At 37.1% G+C, this 21,775-nt stretch overlaps 1 protein-coding gene across 8 annotated transcripts in view; it reads right to left on the bottom strand.

The window, feature by feature from the left end:
• Positions 1 to 21,775, bottom strand: part of NR3C1 (nuclear receptor subfamily 3 group C member 1) — a 160,328-nt gene that overhangs the window by 10,704 nt on the left and 127,849 nt on the right. For all 8 annotated transcript variants that reach the window (XM_055285805.2, XM_055285807.2, XM_055285802.2 and 5 more), the window contains exons 4-7: positions 21,567 to 21,683; positions 11,535 to 11,813; positions 9,724 to 9,868; positions 6,526 to 6,656 (exon numbers count right to left, since the gene is read on the bottom strand). In XM_055285805.2, coding sequence (XP_055141780.1) covers positions 6,526 to 6,656; positions 9,724 to 9,868; positions 11,535 to 11,813; positions 21,567 to 21,683 — 672 coding nt within the window. The remainder of the gene's footprint in view (positions 1 to 6,525; positions 6,657 to 9,723; positions 9,869 to 11,534; positions 11,814 to 21,566; positions 21,684 to 21,775) is intronic.

The following is a 21,775-nucleotide window of genomic DNA, read 5'->3' as shown; positions in this document are numbered from 1 at the left end:
ACTAAAAATACAAAAATTAGCCAAGCATGGTGGTGGGTGCCTGCAATCCCAGCTGCTGGGGAGGCTGAGGCTGCGATGAGCCGAGATCATGCCACTGCACTCCAGCCTGGGCAACAAGAGTGAGACTCCATCTCATCTCAAAAAAAAAAAAAAGTGGTGGAAATGCAAGGAAACTAGAATATCCAAAACAACAGTTTGGAAAAGAACAATAGATTTGGAGAATTCATATTACCCAATTTCAAGATTTACTGTAATGCAATAGTAATCAAGATAGGATGTTATCAATATGAATATAGGCATACAGATCGTTGGGTAAGACAAAGAGTCTGAAAGTAGACCCACACATATACAAACAACTGATTTTCTACAAAATTGCCAAGTAACTCAATAGGGAAAAGAGAGTCCAGTTCTGGAGCAACCAGATATGGATTTTGGGGAAAAAAATGAACCTTGTCCCTTACCTTGCATCATATACTTAAGCATGTGAGCTGAAACTACAGAATTTCTACAAGAAAACAAACAGTAGAAAATCTTTTTAACCCTGGATTAAGCAAAACTTTCTTAGTACACAAAGACATGAAGCTTTCTTCAAAATTATACACTTTTGCTCATCTCTACATTTTCTGTTAAGAAAACTGTAAATGTAATCCACTTAAAGAAAACATGCAAAACATATATTTAACAAACGGCTATATTGAGAATATTTGAATAATTCTTGAAACGCAGTTAAGAAATGGGCAAAAGATTAAAAGAGGCACAATACCAAATAAGAAATATAGGTGGCCAATAAGCCCATGAAAAGATGCTTAATATCTTTAATCATCAGTATACCTAAGATGAAAGAGGCTGACAGTACCAAGTACTGAGGAGGATAAGAAGTCTCATACATTTCTGGTAAATGTTAACAATTGTGGAAAAGTTTGGCAGTTTTAAAAATAAATTTAAACACACATTCAACCTATGTCCCAATGATCTCACACCTCAGTACTGACCCAAGAGAGATGAAATGTACATCCATATCCTTATTTTTTTGTCTGCTTAATTTGTAAGAAAGGTATAGTAAAATCTCACTATTTTTACAAGATTTATCTAAGTATTCTTGTTCTATGAATTTTTGTATTATGTAATATGAAACTATATATTTAGAATTATTTTTCCTGAACAAATGCTTTAATGAGTATTTTGCCTTAACATCTATTTTGCTTGGTAATAACGTAGCTCCTTCAGTTTTCTTTTGGTCAATAAAGGGGCCAGCAAACTTTGGCCTATGGGCCAAATCCTACTTGCAGCCTGTGTTTGTAAATAAAGTTTTATTGGAACACAGCCATGCCTGTTCTATTTGAGTATTGTCAATGACTATGTTCCTGCCACAAGGGCAGAGTTTAGTAGCTGTGACAGAGACTGTGCAAAGCTAACAACATTTACCATCTGGCCCTTTACAGAAAAAGTTTGCCATGTCTTGGGTTATACTATGCAAAGTAGATCCTTTTACTTCAGCCTTTCAGTATCTTTATTCAGATATAGCTCTTTTTAAATAGCATAAATTTGGATTATTTCTAAAATCCTGTCAGATTACCTTGGAGCATTCAGTCCATCTCTACATTTATTTTATTTTTGAGACAGTGTCCCTCTGTCACCCAGTTCGGAGAGCAGTGGCACGATCTTGGCTCACTGCAACCTCCATCTCCCAGGTTCAAATGATTCTTGTGCTTCAGCCTCCGAGTAGCTGGGATAACGGGCATGCACCACCACACCCGGCTAACCTTTTATAGTTTTAGTAGAGTTGGGGTTTCACCATGTTGGTCAGGCTGGTCTCAAACTGCTGACCTCAAGTGATCTGCCCACCTCAGCCTCCCAAAGTGCTGGGATTACAGGTGTGAGCCACTGCACCTGGCCCCATCTCTATATTTAATGAAACTAAACTACTGATGTGTTTGAATTTAGCTGTACTACTGTACCTTATCTGTTAATTCCGTACCTTATCTGTTACTTCCTCTTATCACGCCCTTGTTTATGCATTCTTTTTCCCTCCTCTCACGTCTTTCATTCTTTTGGATTGTTTTTCTTAGGTATTCTCTTCCCCCGATGGTTTGGTACTTTGCATACCCTATTTCTAGTTGTCATCCTTGAAACTTAAACATACTTTTAGTTCCACTTTTTAAACCTCAAGGAAATTGTTACTGTTGTTATTTTATATACATAGTAAATGTCAGCTTAAATGTATCTATATTATTTACCACTTTCCTTATTCTTCAGTCCTTCTTAAAGATGGGATTACTTTTATTTTATTTTTTTTCTGAGATGGAGTCTCCCTCTGTCACTAGGCTGGAGCGCAGTGGTGCGATCTCGGCTCTCTACAACCTCTGCGTCCCAGGTTCAAGCGATTCTCCTGCCTCAGCCTCCTGAGTAGCTGGGACTACTGGCACGCACCACCACCTAAAGCTAAGTTTTGTATTTTTAGTAGAGATGGGGTTTTACCACGTAAGCCAGGATGGTCTTGATGTCTTGACTCTGTGATCTGCCTGCCTCAACCTCCCAAAGTGTTGGGATTACAGGTGTGAGCCACCACGCCTGGCCGGGATTACTTTTCTTTAGCCTAAGTATATCCTCTAATAATTTTTTAGTGAGCATCTGGTGGCAAACTTTATTTTCACCTCCTACTTAAAAAAATAGGTGATTGGTGTACTTAGACCATTCAAATTTAAAGTAATTACTGATACAGCTGGATTAATGTCTACCATGTTTATATTGCATTTGAGTTTGGGGGAATTTCCTTTGACCTATCTTCAAGCTCACTGACTCTTTGCTTGGCTGTGCTCAGTCTACTGATGAGCCCATCAGCATCATTCTGCATTTCCTTACAGCATTCCTTAGCATTTATTTTTAGAGTTTCCATCTCTCTGCATACATCACTTCTTGCATGTTGTCTACTTTTTTCCATTGGAGCCTTTAACCTCCTAGTCATAGGTATTGTAAATTCCCTATCTGATAATTGAAATATTTGTGTCATATCTGAGGACTGCTTCCGATGCTTGTTTTGTCTCTTCAGACTGTGGGTTTTTTCTTGCCTTTTAGCATGCCTTATAGTTTTTTGTTGAAAGCTGGACACGATATATCAAAACTGAAGTACTTAGACGTTTAGTGCGAGGTTTCATGCTAATCTGGCTAGGAGCTGGGCTGTATTTAATGTTTGCCATAGTTATAGATACTAGAGGCTTCAGTTTCCTCTAGTTTCCTTGTTTTTATTTACTTTTTCTTCTGTTGTTTTTGGGTTTCCTAAGAACTCCTTAAACAGCTTGTGTCTTGCAGCTCTCTCAGTTGTAATCCACTGTTATTTTATCCTGGAGCCCTGTTTATATGGTGGTAAGGTGTTGGGGAGGGGGAGGGGGAGGTGAAGTGTTTTATAATCTTTATGATTAAATCTCAGTTTTTTTTAGTGGGTCTGAATCCCTGGGCTGTGACTTTCAGAAATGAGACAAGAAGGCTAAGACAGGGTTAGAATCCTCTATTTGCCTTTCCCCCAGGTCACATAAGGGCCTGTTGAATTAGTTTTCCTTACAGGGCAGGCCTTTGTTGTGAACACTCTGCTACATATTTCCAAATTTTACCTTCCCCCTACTCCTACCAGAAAAAGGAGGGAATTTTTCTTGCGTCTTCACCATAAGAACCTTGTGGAGTTTCTGGAAGTTAGAAATTTTGTGGGGTAAACCCAAGAAATTGCAGGAAACCCCCACTAAGACTGGGTCCCTGGGAGTTTTTAACTCTGAAACTAGTCCTCACTCAGCCTCCAGCAATTCATCAAAATTGCCAGTCTTCCTGGCTTCAGTGGCATCTTTTCCCAGTAAGCTGATCTTGGCTGTTTCTCCGTATTTGTCTGTTCTTCTAGATTTTGAAGTGTTGGTTTGTCCTATGACCTCCATTCTCTGAGGGCTCTAAGAAAAGTCATTGCTTTTCCAGTTTCTATAGCTTTGTTGCCATTTTCCTGTTGTGATTTTCAGTACCTACAGATTTCCCTTGTGGTTTATATACACAAACATACACAATCACTAAAAACAACTGTGTTCTGGCTGATTTTTTCAGATACACATTTCAAGTGTTTCTTCAAATGTGTCCAATCTGCTTTTAGATCCATCCACTGCCTTTTCAACTGCATTTGTATTTCCATCCCTTGTTTTTAAACTTACTAAATATATACAGAACCAGTCCAAATGCCCATCAGTCGACGAGTGGATAAAGAAAATGTGGTATATATATACCATGGAATACTACTCAGCCACAAAAAGGAACAAAATAATGGCATTTGCAGCAACCTGGATGGAACTGGAAACCATTATTATAAGTGAAGTAACTCAGGAATGGAAAACCAAATATTGCATGTTCTCACTTATAAGTGGGAGCTAAACTATGAAGATGTAAAGGCATGAGAATGATATAATGGGGGTTGGGGAGGGGATGAGGGATGAAGGACTACACATTGGGTACAGTGTACACTGCTCGGGTGATGGGTGCACCAAAATCCCAGAAATCACCACTAAAGAACTTACTCATGTAACCTAACACTACCTGTTCCCCAAAAACCTACTGAAATCATTTTAAAAAAGATTATAAACTTAAAAAAACCCCAGCTTACTAAACTTACTAATTTACCAGGTTCTACAAATGCCCTCAAAGAGCAAGTTGGCTTGAGTTCCACTTATCTCTGTGGGTTCCTGCCTTCAATTAGTTCTTAACTTTTTTAGTCTAGCATTTTTGGTAGGAGGTTATAGTACCTATTCCAGTAGTCTATCATAGTAGAAGTCTATATCTTAAGGTATGTATTTCCATCCTTATGATTCTATTATTTTTTAAAAAGAAGAACTCGTGATATTATTTACAATGAAAAAAATCATATAGCTCAATTAGTCTGGGATGTATACAATTGAAACCATTCTTTTTTTTTTTAAATAAGGTTGTTAGTATCTAGGCACTGAATTATACCTTCATGGTATCAATCAAAGTTATGATCAGAATTTTATGTAACTGCTTAATCAATCACTTCTTTAACAAGTGTACTGCTACAGGTAACATTAAACATGTCTCTAGCAATGATCTTTACCGGGTTCTCTTGCCTTGATTGAAATATTATTAATAACTTCTTATATCCGTTAACATAAAATAACTTTTTGTTGAGCAAAAATAGTGTGAAAACATTAAGATGAGTATGTGTTTTGGAAATGTTTAAATAGATACGAAATGGTTAAATAAAATCATAGTCTTGTGCAACATCCATAGCTTATAGTTATTTGGCAACTATGAAACCACAGTTACTAATGGAATTAAGACTTTTTAAAAACTTGCAAATGTACTTATTTGTATATGAAAGAGGTATTCAGCTATTAACTCAGTATTTAATAAACATTGATACGTAATTTTTACTGGAAATGGCCTAAGGTTTATAATAACAACTAGCTCATAGAGCTTTTCTTAAAAAAGACTTTTTTAGAGCAGTTTTAAGTTCACAGCAAAATTGGGGGGAAGGTATGGAGATTTTTCATATACCTCCTGTCCCACACATCATCACCCAAAGTCCATAGTTGAGGGTTCACTCTCGGTGGTGGACATTCTTTGGGTTTGGACAAATGTATAATGACATGTTTCCACCATTATAGCATCACACGAAGTATTTTCACTGCCCTAAAAATCCTCTGTGCTCTGCACATTTATCCCTCCCTTCCTTCTAAACCCTGGCAACCACTGATTTTTTTTTGCTGTCTTCACAGTTTTGCCTTTTATGGAATGTTATATAGTTGGAATCACACAGTATGTAGCCCTTTCAGATGAACTTTTTTCACTTAGTAATATGCATTTAACATCCCTCCATGGTTTTCATGGCTTGACAGCTTATTTCTTTTTAGTCCTCAATAGTATTCCATCATCTGGATGTATCACAGTTTATCACTTCACCTACTGAAGGATATCTTTGTCTTTGCTAGCTAAAAAGTAATCTCACAGAAGTTTATTTTATAAACTCTCATTGCCATTTTCTAGATAGTGAATCTCTGTCTGACAATCCAGCTCCCATGCTATGTTAACCAATCCCCAATAGTAATCAAGCACACCTTTTCTAGGATGCGTCTTTTTCTCCCATAATTTCTTATACATGCTAATACTCATTAGGAAACTAAAATTTTTAACCAGATAACAGTGTAGTAGACAAAATCACTGCAGTCAGCTTTCTTTTTCCATGTCTTCCCATGATCAAAGATCAAAGGAAGGAAGGAGAAAAAAGTCTACACAGATTCCTATCAACAGAGATCCCTATGCAGCTCATATACCTCTCTGTTTCTGCTATACCTATTTGTCTTATTAATCTTGGTATCACTTACTGTGCCTTTCTGATATTTTACATTCATAAAAATCATCTGACTAGTAGGAAATAATAGTAGACTTGGTATAATTATTAGTACTATGTATATAAATTAACCTTTGTTTCAAGGCCTTCGTATTTCATGCTTTTGACATAAAGTGAAAAGGTGTTCTACCAACCTGAAGAGAGAAGCAGTAAGGTTTTCATACAGAGATACTCTTCATAAGATACCTGAAGCCTGTGTAACTCAGAGGAAACATACAGCATGTGTTTACATTGGTCGTACATGCAGGGTAGAGTCATTCTCTGCCTGTGAAAGATAAATAGGGTATTAGTTAGAAATACTGCTACTTCCCCCTGCCAAAAAGCACATTTTTGTTTTGTTTTGCAAAACTATGAACTCATAAAGAAAAACAACTACTGCAACAATATTATTGCTAATTCCCTATAAAATCAGAATTTTGGAGAACTTTCCTTAAACTTCTTCCTGCATCTTGGCTGTTTAAAGAGACTAATGAATAATCTAATGTAACAGTGGAGACATTATTTTCTATCATGTATGCCATGTATTATTTTATTAATTAACGTGTTAGAATTCTTATAGAACTTACTGCTAGTTGCTCATTTAAATCAAGGTTTATCCTTTGAATACAGTCAATTAGACAACACAGTTTTAGGTCCTACACACTTGATTTTTAAAGGTAAATTTTTTCACAACATTCCATCCTAAAGACAAAAATGTGTGACACTGTTCACAGTTATGCAGAGGGCAAGACCTAGAACTTGATTCTAGACTTCTGATGCTCAAAATCTGCCTCTGACAGGCATATGCCTTAATATTCTTTAAACTAAAGGTACTAAACCAATTCTTGCTTATGATTCTGAAGTCATTACATACCTACGATTTTCAAATAGATCTCTAAAGTTTCCTGACTTGTGAAATGACACTAAGAGCCTGAAACTGGGCCCAGTTCACAGCTTTTAAAATGCTTCAGGATTTTTTTTTTTTTTAAGGTTCTGACAGACAGTCGTCTTGGACTTAACAACAGAAAGGTTATTTTTCTCTACTGAATATGTGGTTTATTCCTTTATATAAAATAAATCAGACATGAATTATATGCTGCCAAAGTGATCACAGGCTCTTCAAATTTAAAATCTGCTCTTACCGAAGAGGCACCTCCCCAATCCTTAACAGTAAGGTAAAGCACCCCTTTTCTGGGAGGTACCTTTTTTCCTTTAGTTTCTTGTACATGGTTATACTCATATAACTGAAAATTCCAACAAAGTTATAGTGTAGTAGAATAAGTAAAAACTCATTCTTGTTGGCTGTAAAAACAACAAAATTTTTTTTCCCACAACGTTCTGACCTAAGGGCAACCATGAGAGACTGTTTTACAGCTCTATAGACGGTCAGAACTTGAATGCATACTTTCTGATACGCAAAATCTGCTGTCACAGACACCAGAGCAGTATGGAAACACAGTGGGCTAAGAAAAAAGGGTAGAGGGCTGGGTGCGGTGGCTCACACCTGTAATCCCAGCACTTTGGGAGGCCCTAAAGTGGGTGGAACACTTGAGGTCAGGAGTTCAAGACCAGCCTGGCCAATATGGCAAAACCCTGTCTCTACTAAAAATACAAAAAATTAGCCAAGTGTGGTGGAGTGTGCCTGTAATCCCAGCTATTCGGGAGGCTGAGGCAGAGAATCACTTGAACCCGGGAGGCTGAGGTTGCCATGAGCCAAGATCACACCACTGCACTTGAGCCTGGGTGACAGAGTGAGACTCGTCTCAAAAAAAAAAAAAAAAAAAGAAAAAGGTGGAGGACTGCCTGTCTTGTATGCAGTAGCATGAGAACACAAGAATAGGAAGTACATATCCCTTAATTAAAATGAAACGAATGTAAATCTATTGAGGAAAAAAAATTATAAATCCCACTTTATGTAAGGAATGTATGTGGCATGATTAGATTTTGCTGTGACTGCTTAAAGCTAAATCTGAATGCCCTAATAATAAAAACCCTAAATTAGGTTAGTTTTATAAACCAGAAGGTTAAGTTGGTGTTTCATATAAATCTGTTTATGCTTTTAATTCCACTTAAATGCCTTCAAATTACATATTAGAAAGTGACTAAAAAACATATACTGCCAACATGGTATTTTTTAAACAGCATGGTAGGATTCTGATGAGTAATAATGTCTTCAGTTTCCCCAGAAACTAAATATATTTACCAGTTAATTTAAAATTGGATCCAACTACCTAATCTTGTTACATTGTGATGCAGTGGTTTGAACAGTCGTCTTTCTGGCAATAAAAGCCAAGGTGTCTTCTGTTTTCTATACAAACACAAATCTCTTTCATTTTTTATTCTTCTTAGACCAGGGGTATGTGTGTGTGAACTCCCTGTTTACATTGTACTAATAGCAATAAGCTAGGGGTACGAAAAGTAGTAATACAAGGTAGAAAGTGAGAAGAACTAGGATGTGAATTCTCTGCTGTGTATCTGGTGATGTGAACACCAAGAGTCTAAAAGTATGCTAGAAAGAATGGATGGGAATAAAGAGTGTGTGAAGGAAAACAATGGGAGAGGAAGTGAGGTCAGATTCTGGAAAGCCTGAAATCATGCAGAGTATGTACTGGAGGGTCAGTGGGAAGATACTGGGGACAATCTGTGTACTGGGGAGATACGTGATGCAGTCAGACTGTGCTTGAGGAAGCAAACATTAGCCAACATGATGAATGTTACACTGGAGGGAGAAAACGAGTGAGGAAACAACTGCAATGAGGTAAGGGGAAATGGACACCTGAAGTATTTCGCAGATACAGGAATAAGCCTAGAGAATAAGAGAATAGCTGATTTATAAAATCTTAAAGGCTTGGTCTTCTCTCAGTTAAACAAAACAAATTTGTTCCCATATTCTTAAACCACAGACACTGGGTGAGCCTTGCCATGCAAAGAGATACCTCTTGTGTCTGGGTCCATATGTCCCACCCCATCAGCCTAGATATCCTCATCTACAATTGTCCCCACTGAATCCACATGAGTTTTATCATGCTCCTTTTTCTTTCTGGAATAGGGTTATGTAAATAATATCACAGTAAGATTCCTTGTTGCTTGCGACAGACTTTACTAACCTCAGATATGCTGTTAAATATCCTCAAACATGTCCTAGGACAGTAATGATGCCATATGTACATTTGCTCTACATTACACTGGTCCTGCCCCAAGCACTCATAACTCTATTTCCAGTTTGCCTAGATCCTAGATACCTAGTAGGATTGTTTCAGTCCTGAATTATCACAATAGCAGTCAATCAGGAAAACATCAGCTGGTTAAAGATACCCTATGAATACAGGGAAAATGACTCACATACAACTTACTCATTAATAATCAGATCAGGAGCAAAACACAGCAGGTTTGCACTTGATTGTCTATATGATCTCCACCCCAGAGCAAATGCCATAAGAAACATCCAGGAGTACTGCAGTAGGGTCATTTGGTCATCCAGGTGTAAGTTCCTGAAACCTGAATTAAGAGAAATAAAGGTATGAGGCAACATCTAAGAAGATAATCTCTGTAGGAATTGCCAAAGAGCAATGAGATCAATGAGCCTTGTCAAAACAAGGGGACCCCTAACAGAAAACAGAAATTAAATACTAGGTAGACACAGTTTTCTTCTGTCTGTCATCTGACACTGACACTTTAAGACTCAAACCCTCTGTGCTTTTTTTTTTTTTGGAGACAGTCTTGCTCTGTCGCCCAGGCTGGAGTGCAGTGGTGCCATCTCGGCTCACTGCAACCTCCGCCTCCCGGGTTCAAGCGATTCTCACTGCCAGCCTCCCAAGTAGCTGGGAATACAGGTGCATACCACCATGCCTGGCTAATTTTTGTATTTTTAGTAGAGATGGGGTTTTGCTATGCTGGCCAGGCTGGTCTCAAACTCCTGACCTCAAGTGATCCACCCACCTGGGCTTCCCAAAGTGCTGGGATTACAGGCGTGAGCCATCGCACCCAGCCCCTTCTGTGCTTTTTAATAGCTTTCAATGTAAAAAAAAAAAAAAAAAAAAAAAAGTAGCCAGTTTTGTCACCTTTGTCTGCTTATGTAAATATGAACTAAATAGTAAAATAGACAAAATTCTTGGCTTGGCAGTTACCAGTGACCGGGAAAGATAGTGGTGATGGGGATGACGCGGGATTGGTTGACGGGTGCAAAAATACAGTTGGAAGAAATAAGTTTTAGTGTTCAGTAGCACAACAGGATGACTATAGTTAACAATAATTTACTTTATATTTCAAAACAGCTAAAAGAGAAGATTTGGAATGTTCCCCAAACAAATGTTTGAGGTGATGGATATCCCAGTTACTCTGATTTGATCCTTACACGTTGTATGCTTTTATTAAATTATTACATGTACACCCTAAATATAAATATGTACAGTAAATATGTACAACTATTATGTATCGATTTTAAAAAAGAGAAAAGAATCTTGGCTTGAGGTATTAATCAATGAGTTAAGTAAAACATTTGTCCTGCTATTCACACCTCTTTCCCCCTTAATAAAACAAGGATGACAGGAGGTCAGGTTACTTTCTTGTTCTCTCCCCATTTGCGTGAACACAGGCTTGTCAATTCCCTCTGTCTTTAAAGTCAGAGCTGACACTAACATTGACCTCTGCTGTTCCACACCAAATTCCAACAGGGTAACTTTTATTTAAAATTATGTTTAAAATTACATTCAATGTGTAGCATTTCATTTAGTGAAGGGTTAAAATCATTCTACTTTAGTACAAATTTTGACAGTCAACATACTTGATGTTTACCAATCTTACAAACCTGATTTTTAAAAGTGGCACAATGAAGGAAAACAAATGGAATTAACTAAAAACATTTTCTTTCCCCAAACTTCAGTGTAAAAGGAGTTCTGAGTGAGTCTTGTAACTCGAGTTTCACATCATCCTATGTGAAATTACCATCCTGTGCATAATGATTTGAAAGGCAGGGAGTAATGTAAATGTTTTATTATAAACTCCCTATCACCTGTATTCACCTGACTCTCCCCTTCATAGTCCCCAGAACTGAGTAAGAGAAATAAGATAAGCCATGGGCTCACGATGATATAAAAGCCAAAGTGTTTTTGCTGAAGAAAACACAAAGGTTTATATAGTTGCTCTTTTATCTTTTGCATCTTACCTGGTATTGCCTTTGCCCATTTCACTGCTGCAATCACTTGCCGCCCTCCTAACATGTTGAGCGTGGTCATGATCCTCCAAGTTGAGTCTGGAACAGAACTATCATATCCTGCATATAACACTTCAGGTTCAATAACCTCCAACAGTGACACCAGGGTAGGGGTGAGTTGTGGTAACGTTGCAGGAACTATTGTTTTGTTAGCAGGATTTTCAGAGGTTTCTTGTGAGACTCCTGTAGTGGCCTGCTGAATTCCTTTTATTTTCTTCTTTGTTTTTCGAGCTGTGAGTATTTTAAAAAATACACAGAAATGAACTGTAATGGGAAGGTCTGCGCTACATAGTTTATTCAAGAAGTATTTTTACTTTCTAAAACTATTAAGATGGGAGAAATATTTTATTTAGCAATTATGATAAAGTGACATGGAAGAGGAGAAAAAACTTTTTTTTTTTTTTTTCTGAAAGCAAAAGATCCAGAGGAAACTACTCCCAATTAATTTTGCCTACAAATAGGCCAGAAACTTCATTATAGTTGTTCCTTATACGAAGTATTATAACGGTATGTTAAAACAATCTGAGTAAATCACTTTTGTAAATTCTTCTATAAATTATTTTTTTATCTCACTTTCACTCTAAATGCAACACTTCCATTGGTTATATAAGGCAAATTACTGTTACTATAAACTGAAAAAAAAATCTAAGTTTGGAATAATGGATTACAAACTGTGGTTTAAGATTAATCTAAATCGGCCGGGCACGGTGGCTCATGCTTGTAATCCCAGCACTTTGGGAGGCCGAGGCGGGCGGATCACGAGGTCAGGAGATCGAGACCACGGTGAAACCCCGTCTCTACTAAAAATACAAAAAATTAGCCAGGCGTGGTGGCCGGCGCCTGTAGTCCCAGCTACTCAGAGAGGCTGAGGCAGGAGAATGGCCTGAACCCGGGAGGCGGAGCTTGCAGTGAGCCGAGATTGCACCACTGCACTCCAGCCTGGGCGACAGAGCAAGACTCCGTCTCAAAAAAAAAAAAAAAAAGATTAATCTAAATCATGGTAGTATATATAATGAAGAGAATTAGACTATTTACACTTGTTCAAAGCCACTTATAAAGATAGGAAGATGACAGCAGATTACATGCTAAAAATAGTATTAGTTCTACCAGCAGAAAAATTCACTTTTCACCTTTACATAGGTACTAACATAAATACTGCTTGGGACTAAAAACATTTGGGAAGATGAAATGAAAAACTTTACATTACTTCACATAAATTATAAGTGGGAAATTTCCCTTTTATAAGGAAGATTTATATTGATTACTCTATAAACCTAAAGCAGCCATTTTCATATTATATATAAATTAATTATCTTTTACCTTGACTTGGTATGGAACCATCTAATCAAACTACAACATGGATCCTGTAGACTTTTTAGTAGACTTATTCATACTCCTGAAGTTATTTTAGTAACTAAATAAGAATTATATTGTTCTCTCAGAGAGAAAGTACTCAGAATTCCAAGGAAAGGCAAGAAATGTAATTTATATCAAGAATAAATGTACCTGTCTAAATTATTAGGGATGCAAACCATTTTGCAAAGGGAAGAGTAAATGTAAATCACCTTTAAAAATCATTTTTAGATCCTCTGTCCTTAAAATGACACACCATATAGTCTGTGGAGGACAGATATGGTGGTGGGAATGATATCTCAATGTACAATGTTAGAAGAGAATGGTTCCATTCTTGTGTTCTATACTAAATGGGGTACTGAGAAATTAAAAAATTTTTAGTTAATGGTTCAAAACAGAAACAGAATCATGACAGAACTATTCTAATTAGTTTACCATGCTCTCTTGGAGGCACAGTATGATATAGGACTAAAGAGCAGAAACCTGAAATCAGCATAGTTGGATTTAAGTCCTGGTTCTGCCATGTTGTAGCTGGATATCTGTGCAAGTTACTCCCTGACTCTTCATTTCCCCTTCTGTAACATGAGGATAATATTAGTCCCTACCTCATAGAGTTGTTGTGAGAATTAAATATGTAAAATGCTTAGAACAGTTCCTGGCATATATCATATAGTAAGTACCATATAACAACTATCATTACCTCAACTTGCAGGAGAACATGTTTTTAGAATATTTTAAATTTGGATATCACAACTTAATAGAGGAATGATAAAATTTTAAAAAGGAAGGACACCAATACATAAAGAAACTCTTTAAACAACCAGAAGTATCCCAGTGAAATCTTGATCCAAAATCATAAAATGTACTTTGTTGACAATGTAAAAGAGAACACACATGTGCCAAATCAATACATTGAAACAGTACTTTGACAACCTCAATTAGTCATAACTTTAAATGGTTTAGAGTGCATATTTCTTTACTCCACATTAGAACAAGGAAGAAAGAGTAACAAGCTGGAGGATTAAAAAAAACCATTTTCTATGACTCAGTTTGTAATTAATTTCTCACTACTTATATATAGTTCTAAATGAGAAAACTGATGTTTTTCAATACAGCTCAGAAAGTACAAGTGAACCCAATTGTGCTGTACTGACTAGAGCAAGAAATAATACTAATTAATTTTTCAAAATATCTTCAGGAAGGAGTTAACTGAACTGAATCATTTAGTTAAGCAATCCCTATTTTAAAGCAACTTAGTTAATACAACTTTATATAAATTCCTGACCCATTGGAGCATATAGTTGATTAGCAGTCAATATAGGAGCTCCACAGAAGTGTTCATGAGTCTGTGGTAACACTACTTCCTTCTTAATAAAAGTAGAGAAGTCTTAATTAGCTTAAAACCTAGTTTATAAAAGTTGGTTACTTGAAAGGATAAACAAGGTTGATAGACCACTAGCAAGATTAACAAAGAAAAAAAGAGTGAAGACCCAAATAAGCACAATAAAAAATGTAAAAGATGACATTACAAGAGATTCCACAGAAATAAAAAAGATCTTCACACTATTACAAGCACCTCTATGCACACAAAGTAGACAATCTAGAGGAAATGGATAAATTGGAACAAAGGCTTTAAAAAATCTTAGGGTTTATGCGTGTGTGTGTGGGGGGGTGGAGTTTACTATGAAAGTACCATTTTTGTTTTCAGCTGACCCCCTTATATTTAAACCCATTATCTGGAGTAAGTATGCATGTGGAAATGGAAACACACAACCTGCCTAGATTGAACCAGGAAGGAAACTGAAATTCTGAACAGACCAATAACGAGTTCTGAAATGGAATCAATAATAAAAAACCCACCAACTAAAAAAAGCCCTTGACCAGATGGATTCACAGCCAAATTCTACTGGTTGTACAAAGAAGAGCCGGTACTAATCCTACTAAAACTATTCTAAAAAAGCAAACTAGAAAGAGGGCCTCATCCCCAACTTATTCTACAAGGGAAACATCATTCTAATACCAAAACCTGGTAGAGACACAATAACAACAACAACAACAACAACAAAACTACAGGCCAATATCCCTGATGAACATAGATACAAAAATCTTCAACAAAACACTAGCAAACTGAATCCAGCTGCACATCAAAAAGTTAATTCACCACAATGAAGTAGAAAGCTTTATTTCTGGGATGCAAGCCTTGTTCAACATACGCAGATCAATAAATGTGATTCACCACATAACAAAAAAAATATGATCATCTCAATAGATCAAGAAAAAGTTGGATAAAATCCAACATCTCTTCATGATAAAAACCTTCACCAAACTAGGTATTGAAGGAACATACCTCAAAGTAATAAAGAGCCCGGTATGACAAACCTACAGCCAACATCATACCAAATGGGCAAAAGCTGGAAGCATTCCCCTTAATGCAGTAAGACAAGGATGCCCAATGTCACCATTCCAATTTAACATAGTACTGGAAATCCTAGTCAGAACAATCAGGTAAGAGAAAGAAATAAAAGGCTTCCAAATAGGAAAAGAAATAATCAAACGATCTCTTTTCACTTATGACTCTATACCTAGAAAACCCTGAAGACTCTGCCAAAAGGCTTCTAGAGCTGATAAACAACTTTGGTAAAGGTTCAGGATTTAAAATCAATGTACAAAAATCAGTAGCATTTCTATACACCAGTAATGTTCAAGCTGAGAGCCAAATCAAGAATGCAATTCCATTTATAACAGTCACAAAAAGAGTAAAATACCTAGGAATGCATCTAAGTGAGTTTAAAATTTTTACAAGGAGAACTACAAAACACTGCTGAAAGAAATCAAAGATGACACAAACAAATGGAATAACATTCCATGCTCATGGACTGATAGAATCAGTATAGTTAAAATGGTCATACTACCCAAAGCAATTTATAGATTCAACACTATTCCTATCAAACTACAATGTCATTTTTCACAGAATTAGCAAAAAGCATTCTAAAATTCATATGGAACCAAAAAATGCCCCAAATAGCCAAAGCAATCCTAAGCAAAAAGGACAAAGTTGGCAACATCACATTACCCCAAATCAAACTATACTACAAGCTACAGTAACCAAAACAGCATGGTACTGGTAAAAACACACACACACACACACACACACACACACACACACACACACACACACACACACAAATGGTACAGAATAGAGTCCAGAAATAAAGACACACACCTACAGCCATCTGATCTACACAAAGTTGATAAAAATAAGCCATAGGGAAAAGACTCCCTATTCCATTAATGGTGCTGGGATAACTGGCTATCCATGTGCAGAAGAATGAAACTGGACCCCTACCTGCTGCCATACAAAAATTAATAAGGTGGATTAAAGAGTAAATGTAAGACCTCAAACTATGAAAATCCTAGAAGAACCTAGGAAATAACCTTCTCAACCTTGGCCTTGGAAAAGAATTTACAACTAATCCCCAAAAGCAACTGCAACAAAAACAAAAATTGACAATGGGACCTAACTAAACTAAAGAGTTTCTGCAAAGCAAGAGAAACTATCACAATCTACAGAATGGGAGAAAATATTTGCAAACTATGCATCTGACAAAATCCTAATATCCAGAGTTTATATGGAACTTAAATTAACAAGCAAAAACAACCCCATTAAAAATGGGCAAAGGACATGAACAGACACTTCTCAAAAAAAGACATACGTGTGGCCAACAAACATATGAAGAAATGCTGATTATTAATCATCAGAGAAATGCAAGTCAAAACCACAATGACACCACTGTGGAAAGAAGTTTGGAGATTTTTCAAAGAATTAAAGTTTAACTACCATTCAACCTAGCAATCCTATTGCTGGGCATATACCCAAAGAAAAATAAATCATTCTATCAAAAAGACACATGTACCCATATGTTCATTGCAGCATGGTTTGCAATAGCAAAGACATGGAACCAACCCAGGTGCCCATCAACAGTGGACTGGATAAAGAAAATGTGGTATTTATATGCCATGGAATACTATGTAGCCACAAAAAGAATGAAATCATGTCCTTTGCAGCAACATGGATGTAGCAGGCGGCCAGTATCCTTATCCTACATGAACTAATGCAGAAAACCAAATACCGTGTTCTCATTTATAAATGGGAGCTAAACATTGAGTACACATACACATAAAGATGTGGAACAGACACTGGGAAATACAAGAGGGGGGATAGAGGAAGGGAGGCACAGGTTAAAAAGCACCTGTTAGGTACTGTGGTTACTTCCTGGATGAAAGCTTCAATCACACTGCAAACACCAGCATCACACAATGTATCTTAGTAACAAACCTGTACATGTACCCCTAGAATCTAAAATAGAAGTTGAAAATAAGAGAGAAACTACTAGATGGGGTTTTTGAACTTAAAAAAAATTAGTTTCAATAATATTTGGTAATCTGATAATGCCGTAAGACTGTAAGTTTCATTTGACTGTTTATACTAAAAATAAAGCCATACTTTGGATTGATTACAATATGTCTTAAAATGAAGTGAATAAAAACATTTTAGTTTCAAGAGAAAAACAAGCAAGTTTAAAAAAAAAAACATTTAGGATCACCATTAAAAATCTTATCTGTTCTTAAATGCTAGGCACTTTAAGAAGTGAAGGCCACTCCCTTAAAATAAATCTTGAGATTTACTTGGTATGGGGCAAGAGTATAAAAATACACCACTTGCAGTCCTAAGTTACATTTATGGAGAGACTTGGGCAAAGTTATTCTGGGGCTATCATCGAAACTGCTTGGCTTAGGGGAAGCACTCTGATGAACAAGAGAATATTTCTGAAGGTTGTAAAAAAAAAAAAAAAGTGTGAAACACATGGCTCATCTGTATTGTAAGTGGTAGGGTCTGCCAAAGATTCCTGGCATACATACATACCAGGCCAAATAAAGATTTTATGTATACTGGGGTTAGTTCAATACAAAAATGATACTTTTACAGTAAAACCACACACACAAACCCTAAGAACTTTTTTAAGCCTTTCTTTCAATTCATCTACAAGTAGAATTGGATCAACTATATGATATGTGCCACACGGTACATATCACAGTAGGAAATAACAAATTAGAATTTTCTTCCACTATGTAGCATAAAAACGGATATAAAGTAAATCATGGCCCTACTCAAAGGTGTTTTTAATAATGAGGGTCCAAAAAGTAGAAGAATGTATATCAAAGACTAACATGTAGTAGTTTTTAACAAATGCCAATTTCTACACTAACTGGATGCGTTATACTGACTATAAAAGCATATAATTGGTTATTTTTTTTATTTTTTTTTTTTTTTGAGACGGAGTCTCGCTCTGTTGCCCAGGCTGGAGTGCAGTGGCGCGATCTCGGCTCACTGCAAGCTCCGCCTCCCGGGTTCACGCCATTCTCCTGCCTCAGCCTCTCCGAGTAGCTGGGACTACAGGCGCCCGCCACCACGCCCGGCTAGTTTTTTGTATTTTTAGTAGAGACGGGGTTTCACTGTGGTCTCGATCTCCTGACCTCGTGATCCGCCCGCCTCGGCCTCCCAAAGTGCTGGGATTACAAGCGTGAGCCACCGCGCCCGGCCATAATTGGTTATTTTTAATACAATATTTTGAGAAACTGCAGCCTAAATTGTATGCTTAAATTTTTTTTTTTTTTTTTTTTTTGAGACAGTCTTGCTCTGTCGCCCAGGCTGGAGTGCAGTGGCGCAATCTTGGTTCACTGCAAGCTCCACCTCCCAGGCTGATGCCATTCTCCTGCCTCAGCCTCCCGAGTAGCTGGGACTACAGGCGCCGGCCACCACGCCCAGCAAATTTTTTGTATTTTTAGTAGAGACGGGGTTTCACCGTGTTAGCCAGGATAGTCTCGATCTCCTGACCTCGTGATCCGCCTGCCTTGGCCTCCCAAAGTGCTGGGATTACAGGCATGAGCCACCGCGCCCAGCTGTATGCTTAAATTTTGTTCATGTAAGAAAAACTTCTGATGTCCAACAAAAGATTCAACTGGAAATGGCAGTGATGGTACAATTAATAGAAAAATCAGATGTCAGTCACTGCCTGGGGTCGTCTTCTAGTGCAGTAAGGCAAAGGGCACTACAGTTGCTATTAAACTGTAAGAGGGAGGAAAAAACAGACAAATTTCATAGCCTAGTCCATCAAAATCATTACTTTGTAGTTGATGTATCTTTCTTCTTTTGATGAAAGAAGTCCCTTATAGTTTGGATACGGAGAAATTGCCCAGAAAAACATTATATACTTAAAGCTCCAAAGATCTTAAACTTTATATGTATTCAGAAAAGCATCTAAAAATGTTACTGGGTAAGCAACCACAATATATTAGAGATACGACAGAATTTTATTTGGGTTTGTCCTTTGAGCTTCATTCAAAACCTATTTCGAAATATAAAATAGCTAAAATGAAAAAATGAAGATTAGAGATAATTGGGACTGGAGAAAATAAACCAAAGGGCACTAAAAACTCAAGTGTCTTAATACATATTTAAATGGTCAAAGTATATTACATACATAGATTAGAGAGCAGCAAGATGAAACTGGGTAAAATCTGGGCAGAGATCTGGTATCTAAGAAAGTGGGAAATACTGTTTTTATAACAAAAATAAACTACCCTTGTGGAATTGAAAGCAAACTTCTGTGTGCATTTTTTAGTTAATCTCTGCAGTTTTTATAACATTTAAAAGAAAGTGGGCAGCTATCATTTTACGTAAATCAATGTTTAACATGCTGACACTGCAGTTAAGTTTAAATAGCCTGGTCAAACATAGATAGAGTTGTGTGTGTGGTGTGCAGAATCAGACTCTTCATAGTCATACCCATAAATCTATTTTCTATGTAACAAGATGTACACACACAGTGTGTGCTAGATAGCACCAACAATTAGTCTCTCCTATCAAAAGAACCACATAGGTCAGTTGCAGTGGCTCACACCTGTAATCCCAGCACTTTGGGAGGCCACATTGGGAGGATCACTTAAGGCCAAGAGTTAGACACCAGCCTGGGAAACATAGCAAGACCCCTTTGTCTCTATAAAAAATTAAAACAAAAATAAAAAAAAATCAGCTGGGCATGGTAGTGTACATCTGTAGCCCTATCGGGTGGGAAGATGGCTTGAGTCTAGGAGTTCAAGGCCGCAGTGAGCCATGTTCATGCCACTGCACTCCAGCCTGGGTGACAAGAGTTAGACTCTGTCTCTAAAATAATAATAATCATCATAGGCATAAAAGGAACCACATGGTTTCCATTCTCTCTCAGTACTGCCATCTCTTATCTGGAGGACTGCCATATTCATTTAATTGGTCTCTCCATGTAAGATTAGTCTTTGTAAAATACAAATCTGATCATGTCTCTGCCCTTAATCTATCTAATTCCTACTCAGCTTATAGATTTAAAATTCAATGTTACTTCTTCCTTGACTTCCAAGACAGAATTAGGTGACCTTCCTCTTTTTCCTGTGGCTCTATGCCCTCTATGGTGTGCCATGCTATTTTGTGACTGACTCTGCAACCTAACTAGCAGATAAACTACTTGAATACAGGCACTATTTTATTCATTTTATATCTAGTGACTGCCTTGTTGGTGCATATTTGCTGAATAAAAGTGCTAATTTCACAATAAATACTAAGCATATGTGTTATTAGATCACCACTACCTTCACAGAACTTGCAATTTCAACCACAGCAGAATTCCAAACTTTTTTCAGAGGAAAATTTTTTAATGCTGAGATCAGTGTTAATTATACAACTTGTTATATAAACAGGGATATGAAACTCTAACTTATAACTAGTTTCAGGTTTCTTTTTTTTTTCCACGACGGAGTCTTGCTCTGTCGCCAAGCTGGAGTGCAGTGGTGTGATCTCGGCTCACTGCAACCTCTGCCTCCTGGGTTCAAGCAATTCTCCTGCCTCAGCCTCTCGAGTAGCTGGGACTACAGGTGACACCACCATGCTCAGCTAATTTTTGTATTTTTAATAGAGACAGGATTTCACCATGTTAGCTAGGATGATCTCTTGACGTCGTGATCCGCGTGCCTCGGTCTCCCAAAGTGCTGGGATTACAGGCATAAGCCACTGCGCCCGGACCAGGTTTCTTCTTTACTTGAAAACCAAAACAAAACCCATCCAGTTCTTCCTTGAGGTTTTTTTTCCCCCACCCTCCCTTGAAGATCTGTAATAAAACACAGATCTCCAAGTAAAAGGTGTGCTTTTAAAAGGCAAACAGAAAAATGGACATGTAAATATGTGTGATACAGAAACATTTCCAACCCTAGGGAATAGTTTTGAGGCTGAAAAAAGGAGTAATAGTAACAAAGTTGCTGCATGTTGTGTAAGTTTCATTATTACATAATTTCCTTTCTTTGCATATAGTCTGGCTGTACTGAATTCAGTGTGTAAGAAGAACTGGTGGATAAACAAACAGAATATGACATATTCATGAAAAAAATTTCCCATTTTTATTGGGCAGTAACATTATGCTAGTCAAGCATATATATACTGAACTGACTACATTATTACATCTGCTTACTTGTATCTTCAAAAGTAAAATGATAAATTTTTATAAGCTATAGAGACAAACAATTGCTTTCAGATATTTACATTACCTTCCAGGTTCATTCCAGCCTGAAGACATTTTCGATAGCGGCATGCTGGGCAGTTTTTTCTTCGAATTTTATCGATGATGCAATCATTCCTTCCAGCACATAGGTAATTGTGCTGTCCTATATGGAATAAAAGGCACTATTAAACTTTCACAGGTCTTCAAAGATATTTTATATGGAGAGCCTCTGTCTGTTTTTGTTTCCGGTGGAAT

Source organism: Symphalangus syndactylus, chromosome 7 (assembly GCF_028878055.3).
Source record: "Symphalangus syndactylus isolate Jambi chromosome 7, NHGRI_mSymSyn1-v2.1_pri, whole genome shotgun sequence".
Classification (NCBI taxonomy): Eukaryota; Metazoa; Chordata; class Mammalia; order Primates; family Hylobatidae; genus Symphalangus; species Symphalangus syndactylus.
Note: the sequence above shows the minus strand (reverse complement) of the source record. Positions and strands in the feature narration are given on the sequence as shown.